Raw genomic sequence first — 19,890 nt, 5'->3', positions numbered from 1 at the left:
CTCGTTTTACACACGCAATGATGTGTCGCGTTTTGATTGGCTGGTGCGGTTTAAATATCTTTTTTTGGGTTGAATTTGCGAACGTCATGTACCCTTAGCGAAAATAAAATCCAAAAGAAAAGATAAAAAATGTGAGTGGTACTTATAACACGCATCTAAAAGTGTGTTCTTCACTGCATGGACGAGTAAGAAAATGCCATGTCACTTCCAGTGCGCGCAAATGGTATGCTCTGCGCGGGCGGTGAACTTACCTCCTTGTGGCCCCCCTCTTCAAGCACCGTCGGATTCTCATCCGACGGCCGAGATGAGGCCACATCGATCACGCGAAAACAACTCTGGTGGTTTTGCGTTAAAGACCTTAAAATGTGAAATTGTGGCCTAACGCCGCCCAAAAATAATTGGGTATATGCCCCTTTTGCGCTCTCTCTTCTCTGATTTTTCCTGAAATTATAAAACATACCATGAAAATTTTCAATTAAATCCCTGCAACTTTTACATAATTGTATATATGGCCCTGCCGAAACGACTGAGAGCCGTTTTTAGAGGTATAATTGCAACACTTATTTCCGAAAATCCCATTGAAGTTTGAAAATTACTTTAACACTCATTTTCCCCTTATAAATATATCCATTTCCTCTTTAAAAATTCATTTCTTCCTCTTATAAATCCCAGAAAAATCCAATAAAATCCTTTAAAATTCCAGAAAATTCTATACAATTCAAATAATCCATCCCCACACTAATTAACCTCAAAAATAAAATTTAAACCTGTCATTTTCATTTAAAAATAATTATTTCAAGCTTAAATAAATCCCAGAAAATTCATAAAATTAACAGAAAATTAGAGAAAATCAGAAATTACTTGGAAACATTAATTACATGTAGATATATGATAACAACCCCATTTTAATCCCGTTAAATGCATAAAATTTTGCCAAATTTCTTGAAATAGAGACCAAATATAGGGTGTTATCAAGTTTCCGTTCCATCCCCCCTTCTTTAAGGAGGGTTAACTCTGCTTCCACTTAGATGGTACAATAGATACTTTTGATGCAACTTAAGGAACATGGTTTTTTTCATCTTCAATAAGAAAAATTGGAGGGGGGCTGATAGCTTATACAAGATAAATATTGACTGTCACAAAATAAAGTGTTATTCGCCAAGCCTCTTGGTCATCTATAGGAAGGAAGATAGGTTCTGAAATAAGGCCTTCACCATCTCCAAAGGATATCATGGCCAATTGTTATTTAGCATGGGGCACCTATATTAAAAGAGCAAGTAATGAAATGGGCGCAACACTTCTTTTTATCTCCATGCCTGCCACTTCATTCAGAAAATCAGAAGTTCCAATCAAAGTCATTAGTTTTATTATTTTAGGATGGGCACTTTATTTTCTCACTTTCTCTCTTCAAAGGCCTGAAACGCTTCACACCCAACATATAAGCTTCACAAAATAACTTTATTTCAATCAAGAAAAAGACGATAATGTGCTCATTAGACACCACTTCCAAGATAAGACACTTCTATTTATACTTTAAAATAGATATTGCAAACTAGCTTCTTGGTGCCAAGAAGCCCATTGCCCCAGAATAATAAGCAAAAATCAACTAAGCTTTATACTTGTTTAGCTACCACTTTCTTTTTTAACACAGAACTGCAAGGATAAATCACTAAGATGGAATGCGTGTACACTATTCTGTGAGGCTGGTCCAGGTGATGGAGGCATTTTAAACTCATATATCTTGTGATATATTATAAGAGATAAGCAATAAATGTGATGGGAGTCCAATACTTTCTTCCATAAGATTGACATACTAATGTATCAATAATTGTGACACATTCTTTGACTTTCGAAAGATCGGAAATAGATGAGGCATGAATTAAGAAGCAAAAGTAGAGAGAGGATTAAATAATGGGTTTCATGTGCAAGGTGGTGCAGCTATAGTGCAGGGACGCGGACGGACAAATTTTTCGTCTTGTAGGACGAAAATCATCCACTGGCTGTGGGACGGGACGATATTCGTCCTATGGGACGAAAAATTTGTCCGTCCGATAGGCTTGGACGGTTGATGGACGAATTTGGACGGTAAAAATTTGAAAAAATGATTATTTAATCCCCGACGAAATGTAAGGTTTATGAATTAAACTAAAATTCCTACTACAGGGTAACTAATTTTTTATTAGAATTGAGTTCATTTCCATTTTATTTAATCAAATTTATTTGGGTAATTTATTAAATCAACATTAATTATAGATATGGAGAAATATTATGTGTATAGGTTCAATTTTAATTGCTTAACTATATATACGGTGAAATTAATTGCAGCATTGCTGAAAAAAATAAGAAATTGCACTATTACTTATTATTGTATTGCTCGACCTGTTAAAATATTATGTTCATGGGTTCAATTTTGATTACTTAAATCAACTAATATTGAAAACCGATACCTAAAAGGGTGGTTCCCTAATAATTTTTATATTGCTCTTTCTTGAGGTTAATCACTCGATCTGAGTATGTAAAACAAAATAAAAATGGCGAACTTTTAATTTTTCAAATTCAAATAAGTTGTAGACATCAACTTAAATGTTCAACAAGAATTTAAAGTATTTTCAGTACGAAGGAAGTAGACGAACAATACAACGCAGTAGGGAACAGAACAATACGCCGCAGAAGGCCGGTAAGCACCAGAGCCGCACCATAGCCACACTGTAGACGCACCGTAGCCACACCATAGCCGCCTCCCCACGACCAAAGGCCAGCCACTTCCTGAAGGTTAATAGAGTGATTGATGTGAGTTATAATTGACTGTTCAATAAGAACCAAAATATATGACAAAATAATTCTCAACCAAAATATATCTCAACGGTTCGGAATGTGTTCATCGGAGGGAAGCACATCGATGGATGCGACAGTAAGCACCATTGGCCCCCCATGTTCTTACGTGCTCGGATCGTTGACTTTGACTCATCTTATTGCATTGCCTTTGACTTGTCTGTAGCTTTGACCACCATACACGGTGGAGGGAAACTTGTGTCCTTCTTGATTGAATCTAGCGCCCCTATCAGTCCACCAGCTTGGGGAAACAAGAACAATATCTTGTTCTCGTTATATTTATATGAATATTGCATGATGATGTGTTCTTTCTATAGATTTTCTGTATTTATGTTGGAGGTCGTTCATTGCAAGGAAAACTGGGTAATTTATTTGAGTGATAAATTCATGCTGGAATATCTCAACGAAAACTCACAGGTCATGGAGTCATGCTGAAAAATATCAACTTTGAGCAATAAGACACATCAACATATCTCAACTAATTGTTCAGAAAAAATTAAACGAAACCTGATTCAATTTTTTCTTAGTCTCCATTTTTTGCCAAGAAATACAGCATTTATCATGATCAATACATTAACGGAAGGAAATTCCACTACTATACACCGTAAGAGCTCAAGAATAATCAGAACATGTCATTGGCAAATTTCGTAGAGCAAAATTTGAGTCAAGTTTATCTTAGTATTTGTTTTTAACCAAAATTGAAATAATAATTGGAGTAGAGAGAGAGAGAGTAAAGAGGAAACAGAACTTACAATGAACGTATGAGTGGATGAGTGAATGGGACAGCGTGATCATATCGTCTCCCCGTTACTCTGTAACATGAAATGTAGAGAGAGTTAGAAAAAGAGAAACCTGTTTCTGAAAAATGGAAAGCGATAGAGCATAACCCACCAGAACCCGAGTTGTCATCATCGTTGGAGTCATCATTGGAGTCGTCGAAGTCCCGCTTACACGACGGAACCATGCGCGAAGCATCATCAACATCTCAATGCTCTCCGCATCGAGCCGTGATCTTCGGTACGTTGTGATGCCTCGGCCGACTAAAAAAGGCCGCTCCACCGGCGTGCTGGTCGGACTCATGGCGAGGAATTGGCAAGCAATTACTGTCAAATTCGGCAAGTACTGCATCCTGATAAGCCAAAAAATCACGTAAAATTACGTGGTCGTTGCGCTTTTTAGACTTATGCAATAAATTTATAATCCCCTTAATTACTAAATAAGAATATAGAGCAAGCAAGGGGTCGATCCGCAAGGAGGCAACAATTCAGAATTTTCAAACAATTTTTATGAATCAAGTCAAGTAATTTTGAATTTTGCAATATTTAATTCAATTAATATTAAATAATATTCTTAAAATAATCAAAATTAAGTAAAACTTAATTTTGATTTCGGTCAGATAATTCCAGATAAGAATATTATTATTATTTTAAGCTCATAAAAATATAAATTATTAATTTCCCAATTTAATAAAATTTATAATAATTTTCAGAATTAAAATTGGGAATTTAATAATCAAGAAAGTGATTTTTGAATTGGAGTTCAAAATGGATGAATTTTCGGTTCAAATTTTATTTTTGGGATTTTATATATTAAATTAAATTCCTAAACAATAAAAACCGAAATCTAGAGAGAGAAACAAATCAAATTAACCTAGAGAGAGAAAGTGAAGATATTGGGAAAGCCCCAATTTGACCCTAAATTAAAAATGTAATGAAGCAGAAATGTCCTAAAATGATTAAGAATTAATTATCAAAAGTCCGATCTCTAATCCAAATCAACAAGAAGTGATGCCGCATTCAAAACATGACTCCAGGGCACGTACATTTCGCCCATGCCACGGCGTTTCCGACTCGTCCTAGAAGATGATCACATACAATTCAGAAACTTACAAATTTGATAAAGAGATCCAGATCTGACGACTTCCAGAATGCCTCCTGTGTCCTTCCTGGCCAATTGCTTGGGGAGAGCCTCCAAAAGTGATTTTCGCCCTTTTCCAGACCTCCATTTAAAGATCCAACCGTCTGGATTGTAGAGGGGGAAAAGACGAACCTACCCTCAAAATTTCAGCCCAATCGGACATGTAGATCTCAAGATATCAAGGTTTTAGTGAGAAAAAATCTGAGCCGTTGGATTTATTTATCTCTCCTCCAATAAGCTTGGGAGTGGCGTTTTGATTGGCTAGCATGATTATTTCTCGTTTTCCGCTTTCTCGGATCACGCCCTGACACGTTGTTGTGCGCGTCGTCCGCCCGCAATCATTGGCAAGTGATTTCGTCATTTGAACGGCTAGGAATTCTCCACGTCACCCTGAAATAATAAAAACAAAAGAAAAGGACAAAAGGTTTTTTTTTTTTTTTAAAAAAATATTTTTTATTCTCTTAGCCGTAATCTTTGACCATTCTTCTCTCTTTTATTTTAAATCATAAGCCGCTATTCTTCTCTCTCTTCTCTCTTTAAATATTTTAAATCATAGCCACTTATGTTGACTATTCTTCTCTCTCTCTTTATTCTTATTTAAATAAATATATCCATTTATTCGCCCGGGCGAATGACGTGGATACTCCTTAGTAAATATTTAAATATATTATAAATGCCAAATAAATAATATATGTGTTATTTAAATATGTAAAAATCATTTCTTGGCTATATAATGGTCAAAAAATTATATAAAAATATGGAAAATTCCAGAAAAATCATGGAAACACTTACCAACCTCTAGCCAAGTATTTAAAACCCTGTAAAAAATATTTCTTCACTGAAATGAAGTTAAATTCCATAAAAAATGATAAAAAATCAGAATTAATAATAAAATGAAAGGTTAAATGATCTATCTTTATTTTAATATGATAACATGGAAATATAGTCATTAAAACACATAAATATAATATAAAATTCATTAATTAATCATGTTAATTTGCAAGTTATCACATCCCAACATCCTTCCACCAACCTAGAGGGTTGTCCTCCTCCTCATTGCATGGGATGTTAAGATACGTATATAGCTCTTGCCTCGGCGTTGAATGTGGTCGTTGACGAGTACACGGACGCGTATATTGCCGCTTGGACGAATATTGCTTTGGACGCCGACTTACCGACAACATTCCCCGCTCTGAGTCACATTCATCTGCTTTAGTCGTAGCTACAGAATCCAATAGACTGCCAAGATAGGAAAGCACACTCTGTCTACATGACGGATCAACCACATCTAATTTTGAGAACGGATCTAATGTCACTACTATAGCGATGGTATTATTGCCCCAAAGTACCGTTGCATACTGCATCAATTTGCTATGCATAGAACCACACGCTGACCGTAGGGCACTCCGTCGATCGGCATCCAATGCTGCCCCTATATTGTTCGTAGCATGCTCAATGTGATTCGTCAGCTCCGTGACTAATGACGTTACTTTAGTTGTTGGCAATTTCTTCGCCGAGCACGCAAAGTCAGTTCCCTGTCATAGTGGCCCAAGGACGCCTTGGTATTCGTCTATCAACTCCCAGTCCTCTTGACATAGGCCGTAATCTCTGGTGGTCATGGAAAGGAACCACATAGCCATTTGGTCCAGGACATCTTTCTTATCAAGAGCACACTCCAACATCGTGAAAGTGGAGTTCCAGCGTGTTGGGCAGTCGATCTTTATCTTGTTCGAATCCGGTAAATCAAACATCTTGCACATATCAACATATTTTTCCATACGCTGTGCGGAGCACTGAATGGCATTCGCGATGGCTCTCACGCGTGAAACAGCTTCCCCCAAAGGTGCATTTAGTGCCGCAATATCTTCCTCGACATTTGAATCAGTTGGGTCTTCCGTGTCCAACGGTGTTACTGGGCGAAGATCTCAGACACGTAGCAAATTTGTTGTATGGGGTTTTGGATTGCAAATGACTTTGAGTCCGGCTTGGACTACGAGGTTCAGTACATTGGCAAAACACGGTACATGTCGGTCCATGGTGAATTGGGGGTTTAGTGTCTTCAATTGATCCACAATGGAAGCAATCATTGTTCTGTTGTTGGACGCATTGTCTGTGGTGATGGCAAGTATCTTCGACTCAATGCCGTAATGATATGCAACTTCCATGATGATCATCGTTAAGTTCGAGCTGCTATGGGGTCCCTTGATCTATCACAGTCCTAGAAGAAGCTCACATAGCTTCCAGTCATTGTCGATCCAGTGGGCTGTGATTCCTAAAAGGGCGATGTTGTTTTGGGATGTCCAAGCATCCATGGTAAGTGATATGCTGGAGACGTCTGCAAACATCTCCACCAGCTTCCCTTGGACATCAGTGTACATCCTTTTAGCCGTCGCCTTGACCGCATCCGAACCAGGGATGTCCCCCACAACCTGTGTCCCATAGAACCACAGTCTTCGGAAAGACTTCTTCTTCACAAGACGCCAAGGAAGATCGTTGTCGTAGATGAACCTAACAAACTCTTCTTTTGTCTGCTCCATGGTGATGCCATGTAAGTATAACTTACATGAGAGTAGTTCGTAGCGAAGAATGGTTCTCTGCTTCAGCTTGTGTCCCCTAATTTTGTCGTGAAATTTGTGGTGCACCTTCTCCAAATGTCTCCAAAATACATTTGTGCTCTTGTCTTTATTCCTCCTGATGACGACCTTACGGATGGGGTTCTCTGCTTGACATAGCGTGCACTGATACTCGTCTGGGCCAGCTTCAACAAAATGATCTAAAACTTTTGACCGATTACGTCTTCTGCTAAGAGTTGATAGGTTGTCATCAACCTCGATTGCGATGTAATCTGTGAACATTGACGGCGTAGCCTTAGCCGTCGATTTTGGGGTAGTAGCAGAAGTGGAATCCGTTACTCTACCTGGCAGTTAACAAGATGCAATCATTTATAAAATACGTGTCAGTGACATTAACGATTAAATTCAGTCGATCAGGAAATTCAGTAAATAATTTCAATCACATGAAATCTTGCAGATATTTTCCTCATACAGAATTACATTTGCAATTTTCATGGTTGCTTCATCAACATTTACAGAAATCCCTACAAATCCTTAACCAAATTCAAACACCGCAATCAATAAAGTCAAATAATATATTCAAGTAAAAAATTCATACAGCCGCAATCCATCAAAGGCAGTAAAGGACCAAAAATACTTGAACAAATTAATCATTATATCATTATCCCAAGAGGTAACTTAATTTAAAACAAACAAAACTCGCCCCACATACAAACCACCATACACCATACGGACCAACAAAGAACGCAAAGAAGAATGCGTATACCTGATTACAAATCAATGTCAATCCTATTGAGGCCCCAAGGATGTGGGGGAAATGAGACTCAGCTTGCTGAAGAGCGTGACCAAGCCCCGGCCATACATGCGAGGGGGTAAGACTGCATGAGACAAAATGAATTGATATATTGAATTGCCACGTGAAGTTTGATATCAATTGAATAGGTCTCTAGAGGATCAAAATCTGAGCTGTCCTCACCTTCAACTCTCCATTCACAGAAAGAAGAAATAGAAAGATAAACCATATGTAGAGAGAGGTCACCCCTTACAGAAACTTGGGATGTAGAAAGAAGGTTGATCAATCGAGTCAGTCTCTCTCTCAATGGAACATTTTAAAAACATTTCAAAGATACAAAATGGGTAGTTAGACAAACGTAATATACGTAACTATTAATGAATGAGAGAGAGAGAGAAACATCACGTCCCAAACACATTTTAGACACAGTTGGACAGAGAAAATTTGATCAGTTTAGTAAGCTACATTATTAATCAGGAAAAATCCATAGAGGATAAAATCCCGGTTCGCCAGTGTGTCCAACATTCCACCCACAGAAAGAGGAGAGAGAGAGAGATGTAGATAGAGACGGAAAGATATAAAGATAGAGAGAAGAGAGAGTGCTAGAGAAGGAGAGGAGAAACGCTAGACAGAAAAAAACCCATTCACTTCAACAACAACTGTGTTCTTCCCCGTTACTGGAGATATTTAAAGAAACAGGATCAGTAAATGTTTTAACCAACTAAGCATGGGGGCTTACAAACGGTTAAGGCCCCCATGGAGAGTCGTAACTCTCGCCGTATGGGACGTATGCGTCACACGCAATACGTCAACTCCCACGGGGTTCAGAAGATTCAACTCCGTTGAAGAAGAGAGTGGCTTTAGTACAGCTTGGTTCTGAACATGTCATGGTCGTTACTCGACTAGCCACCCATTGCCACCGCTATCCGCCAAGGGGGCTGTAGTTGAACGTGAACCCGTGATGACGTGGTCGTCGTGAAAAGGTTGGGCTACCATAGCTCGTACTTGGCTAATCATCTCCTGAGAAAAGTTATGGACTTCCCAAAAAGCTGTATCCTTGAAACAATTTTGGGGTACCTTCTAAGGGGGATCCGGAGCCCCAAAAAGGAAGGGCCGTAAGTGGGAGAGAAGGCGGTGTGCACTTTCAATGATTACCGCGTGCTGCCAGGGCGTGCAATGTGGAAGCAGGACTGTTGGGGACGTAAGGAAAAGTTCAGCCGGTGGCTTCGAGGAAGGCTTCGGGGTGTCAGAGTTCAAATTCGAGGTAATGTCGATGACGTCTTCATTTGGGTGATGATAGGCCAGGCGTTGGAGGAGCAAACGAACACTACGGCATGGAATGCGTTGACTACGACGCAGGGTATCCTCACATGACTCGGCGTGATGCTAGGGTGTCAATGATGATCGAGGCATAGCTGTTGGTGTAGCCCGCGACTCCCGTGTACCTGCAAAGTACTCGTCCCACAAATGGGGAGCAAGTGTTAAAACATCGGCCGTAAACGGTGTGGAGAGACTGGATGCGTTCTGCTAACGATTCCACCGTAAACGATGGCCTGCCCAGTGGCTCAAAATAAATAGTGGGCTACTCCGAGCTCCATACTTACCTGGACGGGGTCTACTGGTGATCAAGAAGGCCTGTGGCCTAGCCGCGTGACCTCCATTGCACTTGGGCGGGGCGCTCGGCTACCATCTCCCCAAGTGGGAGAGTGGACATCATAATTTGTGGTAGCGGGGGCCTGCGTGCGCGTGGCCCCCACCCAACTCAAAACGAAATTGTTGAAGTGTAATTCAGAAATTTAAAATTTATGGGTTTACTGTGGTCTATTCATATGACGGAGAGTTAATACTTTGGAGAGAAGAGGCAATTGGGAGGGAGAGAGTAGTTAGATACTTCTTCTACCACTGGGAATCTAAATATAGTTTCCCTGTTCGATCGGAGAGATAGAAGGTATTGATACTTTCTTTTGTAGGGGAAATAATATTTTATTACCCGGACATATATATAAAAAGATATGTCTTTCTCGTCTGACGTCTCTTTCCACATGACGGTGTTTAAGGCTGGCCTCATATTGTTTCTCATATTTGGCAATGGATTTGCTAAATGAGAGCCCGGCTTCTGGTAAATGAATGCGTTACACAACAGAAAGGCGTTACGCACGACACAAAGGCGATGATGACGACACAAATGCACTTAATGGCGCAAAGGAATGGAATCAATCAAACTAAGAAAAAACGGGATGCAACACAGAAACATTAAAATAAAGCCGTTGAAAGAGAAAGAGATGCGAAGATACCTCGACGTCAAAGAAGCGGCGGAGGAGCGCCCTGCGCCTGGTGGGAGACTTCACGTTTCAATCAGAGTTCCAGAGTTCCCGAGTTCAGACTTCAGAGTTCTTCCTTCTTCCTTCAGAGTTCCACAGGATGCCCTCAATCTGTCGGGCGCGGGAAACTTCAAAGGAAAGCCCTCAATCTTCCGGGCGCGGGAGACTTCTTATTTTAGACTAAAATACTTTCCTACATTATATTTTTTCGTCCGGGACGAAGGTCAGGACGATTTTGGGCCTGGACGGGACAAAAAACTGTCCCGACATTACTGGACGGGACGGTTTTTTTGTCGGCAGACGAAAAACCGTCCCGTCCTTCGTCCTTGCGCGAACAAATGATGTATGACGGGACAAAATTCGTCCTGAACCATCCTCGTCCCGTCCCGTCCACGTCCCTGAACTATAGGTGCAGCTAAGCAAGCATCAAACCTATAACCAAAAGATCAAACCTGGAAAATTCTACTCACAATACATTGATTAATAAGAAGCTCAAAAAGAAGCTCTTTCATCATCAACATCCATTTCATACTAAGGAAAGTCTCGTTTCTTTCAATAGGTTCCAAAGGCATGACTCCAGGAGTGAAGCCAAGAAAGTTTCAAAGATGCAAATTTATGAGCAGAAGCAACAAAGTGAAGGAGCAAACAAAATGCATACTAGAATGCTAGCACCCTATTTTCATGTTTTTTATCTTACTAATTCCTATCAAAGTTTCTCTACTCTAATTTGGGTCTATCCCCTGAAAGATAAGGTTAACTGATTGAGCTAGCTGTAGTCATTTATTAATTCTTTCTTTGAAACCTTAACAAAAGCAGATGAACTTAAATATTTAGAGGTTCAATCAAAACCTTTATTGTTGCTTTGACATATTTACTGATAGAATCTCTATTTCCTCAGTTTTACTTTCTCATACTATGTCGATGGCTAGCTGCCATTGATACCATGTGTACCGTTCACTTTCTGTAACAAAAATTTTCAATGCCCCATTTCTAGCCATGTTAACATAAAAGACTTATTTTTTCACATCTTGCATTCCAATTCTGATGGCAATGCTGATGCTGCCACCTCTAGTCCTCCAAAACCTGCACCTCTGGCCATGGTGTCCTACAATGTTCGCCAATCACATTCCCGATATCGGATGCAAGATCAGGATGGATGCCTTAACAGAAATTGGAAATAGGGAAATCTAATACTCGACTATACTAATATTTGATTCCCTTATCCATCCAGATGTTGGCATCCATCCTCCTCGAAGCCTGATACCCGACTTTACTGATATCTGATACTGTCATCCATCCTTATCGAAGGGGTTGTCGGTATTGGAAATCGGTTTTTTCAGTATCTGACTTATAAATTGAAATATCATTTTAATCATTTATTATATAATTAAGCTATGTCACATTCCTCTACTATTTTTGAATAATTTTAATCATTGTTAAGTTAATTGATCAATGTTCAATTAATTTGATAGGTTCAACTAGTAGGGTCAAGATTCAACAGGAAATTTAATTGCCGGGACCTATAAAATGTTCATTTCCGTGAGTTTTGACTTTTGGTTAGCTGGTTAATAATGCTATCCTCATGTTTCTCAAAGCCAAAGCATTTTAACACCAAGTATTGAGAACAAATTATTTATACCACTCTTTTCCTTCCATTTTTTTCCACATGAAATAATGCCACCCAAAAGAAATTAACCGATATCCAGTACTGTCATCTGCCACCAGCCTTACCCATTCAGTATCTGTCCAATTATCCATTAGGGGCATCTGAAACTGTCTAGATTTCATCCGGGTATCTGATAAAGGACGGGCCTGCCCAATTCAGACAGAAAGGGAGTGGAGCCTTAAACACTGTGACAGACGACTGACCAAAATGCCGTTCCTTCCTGGTCGTATTATTACTACCTTCAACTCAATACAGCCGAGAACGGAAAACCCCCAAAAGATGGTAATTTGCGCTGATACTCCCCAGAAATTGCACATATGCCCCTTAGAGAGACGATCAGGATGATAACATCATGAAGAAGAAGAAGATGATGATGATAACATTAGTCTGATGCCCATTTGCTCACAACATTACCCTTGGCAGAGGGGAGAGAAGACGCAACTGGAGAGGTGGTCTCCATGGAAGAGGACATCGAGCTCGGAGACGAAGTCCTGAGGACTCTGTAGGAGATGAAGTTCATGGCGAGCTCCGCTTGGGTCCGCACTCCTCTCAGCACGAACAGAAGCGAGTTGCAAACCACGGCAAACATCACACTCCCCTTGGCCAGAAGAAGAATCTGAGTTGAAACATTCAAACCTCATCAATTTAAACGAACTGGGCAAAGCCCAGAACAACGGAGCAATCTATAAAATTCTGAACCGAAGAAAGGGAAGAAGCATTTGCAAAAAAAATTTCAAAAACCCAGCCAAACTTCCTGCTTCTTCTCCCTCTCTGCGGCAATGAGTCGAACAGGGGGAAGCCGAGAAAAGAGGAGGAAGAAAAATCTAAAAGAAGAAGCTACGACAATTATTTAAACCCTTTCAATCCGCACCAATTTGACGACCAGGACGAAGTCGAGAACAGAAGAGGAGGAAGAAGTGGATCAATTTGGAAGAATCTAGATGATTCTAGAAGAGGAAACGAGCTGAATGCAACGAAGATTCAAACCTGGCAATCAATATGCTCGTTTTTGGAGAAAATAAAAAAAACAGAGGAAGAAAAAAAAATTTAGAACAATCTTTAAGGGAGTTGAAGAGGAGGAAGATGAAGATTTAAACCCTGTCAAACACTCTGCTGGTTTTGGAGAAAAAAAAAAAGTTGAGGAAGAAGAAAAAGAACACAGAAGAATTTAGAACAATCTTTAAGGGAGTTGAAGGGGAGGAAGAAGAAGAAGATTCAAACCCTGTCAATCACTCTGCAGGTTTTTCGAGAAAATAACAAAACTGAGCAAGAAGAAAAAGAACCCAGAATAATTTAGAACAATCTATAGGAATAGACGAAGAATAAAAACAACCCAGAAGAATTTAGAACAATCTACAAGGGAGTTGAAGAGGAAGAAGAGGAAGACGCACCAATAGCACAATCGCTCCGACGGTTATTCCAGCCTGCTTAGCATCGTCCCAGAAGCGCTCATCACTGGACCAGCCGAACCACCCGCCGCCGCCGCCGAACCATCCTCCCCGGCCCGAATCGCCGCCGCCAGCGGCGGCGCTGCTCTCGCGCTTCTCGATCTCCTTGTTCCACTTCTCGAAATCCGTCTTCTTGCCATCGAGAGCGCTCTCCAGGGCCTTCCTGGCCCGCTCCTACAATCCAGAAAACGAATCCTTTCAGAATTTTATTCCAAAAAACGAATTCTTTCAGAATCCGAGCTCGTCCGAGACGAAAACGAAGAAAGATACCTGCTTTCCGCCATCGAAAAAGAAGCAAGAGTGGCGCCCAAACCCAGAAACCTTTCTCTGCAGCTTTGCCCACTCCTCTCGAGTGCTCTTCGTCGGCGTCGACGCTGGCAAAGCGCAAGAGTTGAAGTTGAGAAGCTGCGCCATCGCCGTTTGCTGGTTAGGAATTCATTGTTTCTTCTCTCAACCCTTCTTGAAGGGGAGTTCACTGGGCCGAATTAAAACAGGCCCATACGTCCTTCATAGCCCTTTCTGTACAAGCAGGAGATGGATGGGTGTTTTATTCAGTAATACATGATTATGATACAAGAGGATAATGACTTGAATAAGCATTTTGTACATGATAGCCACATGGTCTGTGTGAGAAAGAAATGATTTAATATGAATGATCAGATTACTTGTTTACTATGCAAAAGTTTTGTGAACATATCTTGGTTCCTCAATTAGTATAGTATAGTAGACAAATCAAGCCAACGATGAGAGGGAAAAAAGGAGCAAAATTAAACCATGTAAGTATGGAAGTAGAATGCATGTTCATCTCTTTATATTATCTTAAGGGCAAACACATGCATCCATGCAGTATTAGCTTTTCCATAATCAAACAGAACTTTCCAATGAACATGTCACATTATTGACCATTTTATTTTTTTCATCCATCTGTGTTCCCCTTCTTATGATGCCCATTTTATTTCAGGTTCCAAACAATGTACAAGAAGCCCTGATCAAACCACTCTCAAGAACTGGTTTGAGGAGATCAAAATACAACTTAAACTGAGCGTAAGGAGGAGTTTGACGGGGATTGTCACATAACAAATTAAACCTACCAAATTTCAAAACTGAACATCATTAATATTACATATCCAAACCTAATCAGATCCTCACTACCACCTGCTGATGAAAAATTAAAGGCTATATTAGTATGTTTTTTCGTAGAATTGAAGACAGCCAGAATCACAATATGTAGCTCTAATTGTCCCACTATAGCATAGATGGAAGATGAACCTTTTTCTCAGTTATTGGAAAAACAATCTTAACCAAATGATCTATGTAATGGCATATTAAATGGCCTTTTATTCTGTTTCAATGTTGCATGGCACCAAATTTTGTTGTGTGCTTGAACTATAAGAGATGAGGGCTTTCTTAAAGACATAAGATAACCAATTGTGTATCTTGAACTATAAGAGATGAGGGCACCGATGATAGTTTTGTATTTTGTTGGATCAATGGTGTCTATGGCATTCTCAATTGATGATGAACTACTCCAAGGTGTTGACTCTGGTTTTCAGCCCATAGTATTTATTTTTTATTTTTAGATATTATGATGTGATAAAGAAACACTTTCATACACTATATTTAAATAAAAATTCAAACAGAAAAAGAAAAAAATGAATTTTCTGACCAAGTTAAGTCTTAATTGGTCATAATAATCAGGAATCTTGGGTCCTTTATAGGCAACCCACCAACATTTACGAATTTTATAAATTCCCAAATACAACAAGGTGGAATCATAAGTACCCATCATTAATGGAAAGTACAATAAGATATAAAATTTATTGTCAGAACTAACTCATGAATAGGGTAGAAGACATGAGAAAGAAGAGGCAAAGAGAATTTGAAGAAGTGGTTAAAGTTAGAATTATATGTGGCCTACAAGCCAATCACATATTCCACATATCATTCAATGTTCATTTATACAAAATATTTTCTAGTTTAAGTGGCTAAGGAATAACTTAATAAGGGAGCAATTTGGTTCTCTATCTAGATTATTTTTTAGTTTTAGTTAACCTAGGAATTTTATACCTAAGAAATGAGGTAGAGGAAATGGGAAACAGACTTTTTTTAGACAGCTTAGGCTAATCCTTGATGCGGTTTGGGGGTATCTGTCCCCAGTTGATGATGTGCCCTAATCCTGTTTGAGTGAATGCCCCCCCAAGTGAATCACCTGGAAATAGGGCTTAAGACGGTTACCAAAGAAAGAAAAAAAAGTCGATGAAGCTCTATCATCCTCAACCCCCAAAGTCTTCCACGGAATGACGTCACTTGACCTACTTCAACTTGGCCCCCACAGCCTTCTTCTTATGAGCTCAAAAGCCTTAACCTGACTGCACACAAAGATCTAGCTAGAAAAATATATTTCTCAACAATATTTTCTCATCAACAACACTCAGTATGACAACTCCTTAAATAGTATTCAAGACAAGGACCAATTTCATGTATTTCAACAGGAATATTTTTAGATCAGAAATTTATTAATTCAGAGACAAAATTCATAAATGTAACGATGACTTCCCTACAGCAATACCTCCCTGTGGTTTTTCAAAATCAAATCACATAAATCTCCAGAGATTAATCTTTCAACGTTCTTAGTTTGCCGCCCGATTTCTCTATGTCTAACTACAAACCCCTGAAACTCTTTCAAAACCAAATGATGCGATTCTAAGTTCTTTGGTTTTGTATGGTTGCTAGAAGCTATTAATATCATTATGTTGAACAAAATCTTAAAATCATTATAAAAATTATGCTAAGGATTTCAAATTAATCACCAGGTCGAGGATGTGCAAATTTCAGAGGCCAGACTTCTTTCCTTGAATCTTGAAGCACCCTGCATCAAAAACCACGATTCCAAGTTCTATGGAATTAGATGGATGTTAGCAACAAATGTTATGTTCAAAGAATATTCAAAAAATGTTTGAAAATTGCTTTAGGGATTGAAAGATCTCTCTAACTTTTGGACTTTGATTTTCAAAGGACAAGGAGAAGGAGTTTGAAAATAGGGCTCAAAATTGTATATATGAACTTAGAACTCCGAAAAGGGCATAATAGTATTTTTCATCAGTCCAACAGTCGTATGTATTGATTATGATTAAGCAATATTAAAAAACAATCATTTTAATTTTAAATTTTTTATATATATTATTTTTCCATAAGTTCAAAACACCTTTCAAGAGTTAAGAGCAAACACTAGCTGTTATGCCAAGGATTTCAGCTTTAAAATAATCTGAAACTTTTAGGTAGAATTAACATATCATTTTAATCAAGATATCCCCATTGGATAGCAAAATATTTATCTAATTAATTTTCATTAAATCATTAGTAATTTTGGCTGTTAGGAATTTGAAGCAGTTATTAAAGCAACCAACTGAAGTCAAATTCAGACAAATGTGTTTATCTTCATGTCATAGAAAATACAAGTCCTAAATACATGATTTGACTTGTTCACCATATGGTCAAATTAAGTAGTCTTCTAAGATAACTAAGGGTGCTATTTTATCTTCACTTACAATAAGTCAACTAGTTGACTAAGGACCTTTTGTGCTAGATCACAACCCCTAATGAAGCACGCATTACTTTGAACAATAATCAAAACACATATTAATAAATTTTACTAAACTGCCCTTAAAGCTTAATCTCCAATATTAATTATAATGCATGTGTGATGCTCAAAATGTGACGATAAATAGAATTTAAGCATTCCTCTTTGAAGGATGCTTGAGATAGACATTGAAATATCTGTGTAGAATACCCACAGTCTAATCAAAGTCATATAATGAGTATGGCCAGTCCTATGGCCATTAGTTTGGAGACACTATGGATAGATGTTGGATGCAATTTTTGAAAATAGTTCAGTGAATTGATCTGTACGAATACATGAACGATAATATACCTAACATCAATCAAATTGATTCATATCACAATTATGTGGATCATCCTCAAACTTGAGACACCAATGACACCTTGTATATGGATGGTTCTGTTTTGACTATGAGCTATGAGTCTCGAACCATGAGATTCCAAAAAATTATATCTTGGAGGAAACTATTCCACAAATGTGATTGCGTGGTCAAGATGGGATTTACCTCCCTTGGTATAAGAGGAAATATACTAAAGCGATAAAATGTAGCTAAATCCCTAGTAATGGTAATGGAAATGTTAGAGAAGATCTTCTTCGATGATTTCCCCATGCATCAGTAGTAATTAGATTGAACAATTATTGTTTAATGACTAATCATACCTAAAGTCATTTAAAGAGTCTTATGCATATGGAGTATATGTATACACTTGATGTACTAGAAATCATGGCTAATTAATTTTTTCAAACTTCTGATTCATAACAAAATACTTGTAGTTTTTCTTACAAGTTCAGCACAAGGGTCAGATCCATAAAGAGAAACTATTGAATAATATAATTTCAAATTTAATTTATATTTTCATGATTTAATATGTTTAAATATTTAAATATAATTTCATGAAGATAATGAAATTTATTTCAAAATAATTATAAATGGCAAGAAAGTAATTTTTGTAATCAACCAAATTTCTTCATAATCTATAAAATAAAGAGAGTTTTAATATAATTTTACAATAGAAAATACTTATGAATTTTAAATAAATACATTTTTCTAATGCTTTGTCAGTGCTAATTAACATTCAATGGAGGTGGTAGGAATGGACCAAGAGGATACATTTCAAGTGCCAAAAATTATAGTGGAGATGGTTGTAGATAAACATCAATAGTGGAGATGATGGGCCCTTATGGATGTGACCCTCTAGGTCTGTGTATCATTCTAGTTAGTAACTAAAACTCCTCAATAGAAATTATTTGCTAACTTATAAATTAACTATATCGACAAATATATTAATTAAATAATGTCAAATTTAACCTAATTGATAGGTTAACTATTCAACAAACCACACTTCATGCTCTAAAAGATATGTAGTAGTGTTCTAACTCTCTAATGTAACCTTTACTGTCATTAATTTCCTTCCTCTACGTGGGACTCTCGAATGACTTAAGAGTATGGTGAATCGACAAAGCCTTATCCATCATTCGGTTAGTAGTGCCATATAACAAGGATCATTAGAGAATGCCTTGTTTATTATCCTCACTACACTAGTCAAGGATTTAGCTACATCATCTTCCTTAAGCCAATCTCCTCCTGTACCGAGGGTGGACAATTTCCGCTTGACCGCTCAATTAACTCAGTGTACTTCTTACTCAATCTAAGCTAAGACTTGTAAGGGTCCCATGCTTAAAGAGTCATAAGCCATGTTCAGAAAATAGGTGTCTCAGGTCAACATATCAATTATAAAATCATGACATGAATCAACTTGATTGACTTTTAGGTCTAATAACATTGAAAAATTCATGAGGATAAATTCAGTGAACTCTTTCTCCAAAGAGCAATCACCCTACGTCCTTAGTGTCTCAATATTTACAGCCATATGATCAACCATAGTGCTATTCTATTTGGATAATTGATGTCCATCTCAATCATTTATTGAGTATGAATATTTAGAATACATGTTTAAATAGGAATTTAAAGAGTAATAATCATTGTATTATGATATTATTATAATTTACCATGTCTCTGCACATCTACGTGGAATTTATTGAACTTAAATAAAACATGGCGACGTGATTGGCTTGATGGCCACATAATATCCATCAATTTGTGAGTGCAGGTAATATCTCACTATTCTTTGTTGCATCTTCTCACATACCCAATACACCAAGGATCTAAAAAACTCTCTTTTAATCATCCCACACATGTAAGAATAAAGTTTAAGGATGATTTTTAAAACTATATATAATTTAGTTTATAGATACAAGGGCATGGATAGAAAGATGGGGTAAAAATGAAACCACCTTAAAAATGTCAGCTCAGTCTGCCTTCAGGATCTTTAGATATCCAACTCTGAAGTTGGATAAATCAAGGCCGTCTTTTTGCTCTCTCTCTCTCTCCTCACTATTAGTGCTATCACTTCCTATTTTCCAATTATCGGTTGAAAATACCTGAGTATTCATCTTTTAATGCTTGGCGTAGTGTCCTCATGTTCCGTCAATGGCAACTCCATGGGTGTCACATCTCCACACATAGAGCAAGAAGACAAAAAATACTTTTTCCTGTTATTGAATGGCAAACATACTCATGTTTATCTTTTCATAAACGACATAAATGGAAATGATAATGTAATGTGGTGACAAAAAAACTGACAAAAAAGACTGTGATGCCACATAAATGCTTTTCCTTTTTTGGCCAATCATATAATGCCATGTCACCACACCACTATT

General features: G+C 38.0%; 1 protein-coding gene, 1 long non-coding RNA gene and 1 other non-coding gene across 3 annotated transcripts; 1 reads left to right on the top strand and 2 right to left on the bottom strand.

Annotated features, from left to right (window-relative positions):
* Positions 1 to 2,634: 2,634 nt before the first annotated feature.
* LOC144706206 (uncharacterized) lies at positions 2,635 to 3,866 on the bottom strand. Its single transcript, XR_013582190.1, has 3 exons — positions 3,724 to 3,866; positions 3,585 to 3,644; positions 2,635 to 2,766 (listed from the first exon to the last, which is right to left on the bottom strand). It is a non-coding gene; the product is annotated as an uncharacterized LOC144706206 (long non-coding RNA).
* Positions 3,867 to 9,711: 5,845 nt separating this feature from the next.
* LOC144706222 (U1 spliceosomal RNA) lies at positions 9,712 to 9,872 on the top strand. Its single transcript, XR_013582195.1, has one exon. It is a non-coding gene; the product is annotated as a U1 spliceosomal RNA (small nuclear RNA).
* Positions 9,873 to 12,440: 2,568 nt separating this feature from the next.
* LOC144705973 (sulfate adenylyltransferase subunit) lies at positions 12,441 to 13,990 on the bottom strand. Its single transcript, XM_078578853.1, has 3 exons — positions 13,821 to 13,990; positions 13,494 to 13,724; positions 12,441 to 12,718 (listed from the first exon to the last, which is right to left on the bottom strand). The coding sequence occupies exons 1-3, from the start codon at positions 13,962 to 13,964 to the stop codon at positions 12,485 to 12,487; spliced, it is 609 nt and encodes a 202-aa protein (XP_078434979.1). The 5' UTR covers positions 13,965 to 13,990; the 3' UTR covers positions 12,441 to 12,484.
* Positions 13,991 to 19,890: the final 5,900 nt, after the last annotated feature.

The sequence above is a fragment of the Wolffia australiana genome, chromosome 7 (genome assembly GCF_029677425.1).
Source record: "Wolffia australiana isolate 7733 chromosome 7, ASM2967742v1".
Lineage (NCBI taxonomy): Eukaryota > Viridiplantae > Streptophyta > Magnoliopsida > Alismatales > Araceae > Wolffia > Wolffia australiana.
Note: the sequence above shows the minus strand (reverse complement) of the source record. Positions and strands in the feature narration are given on the sequence as shown.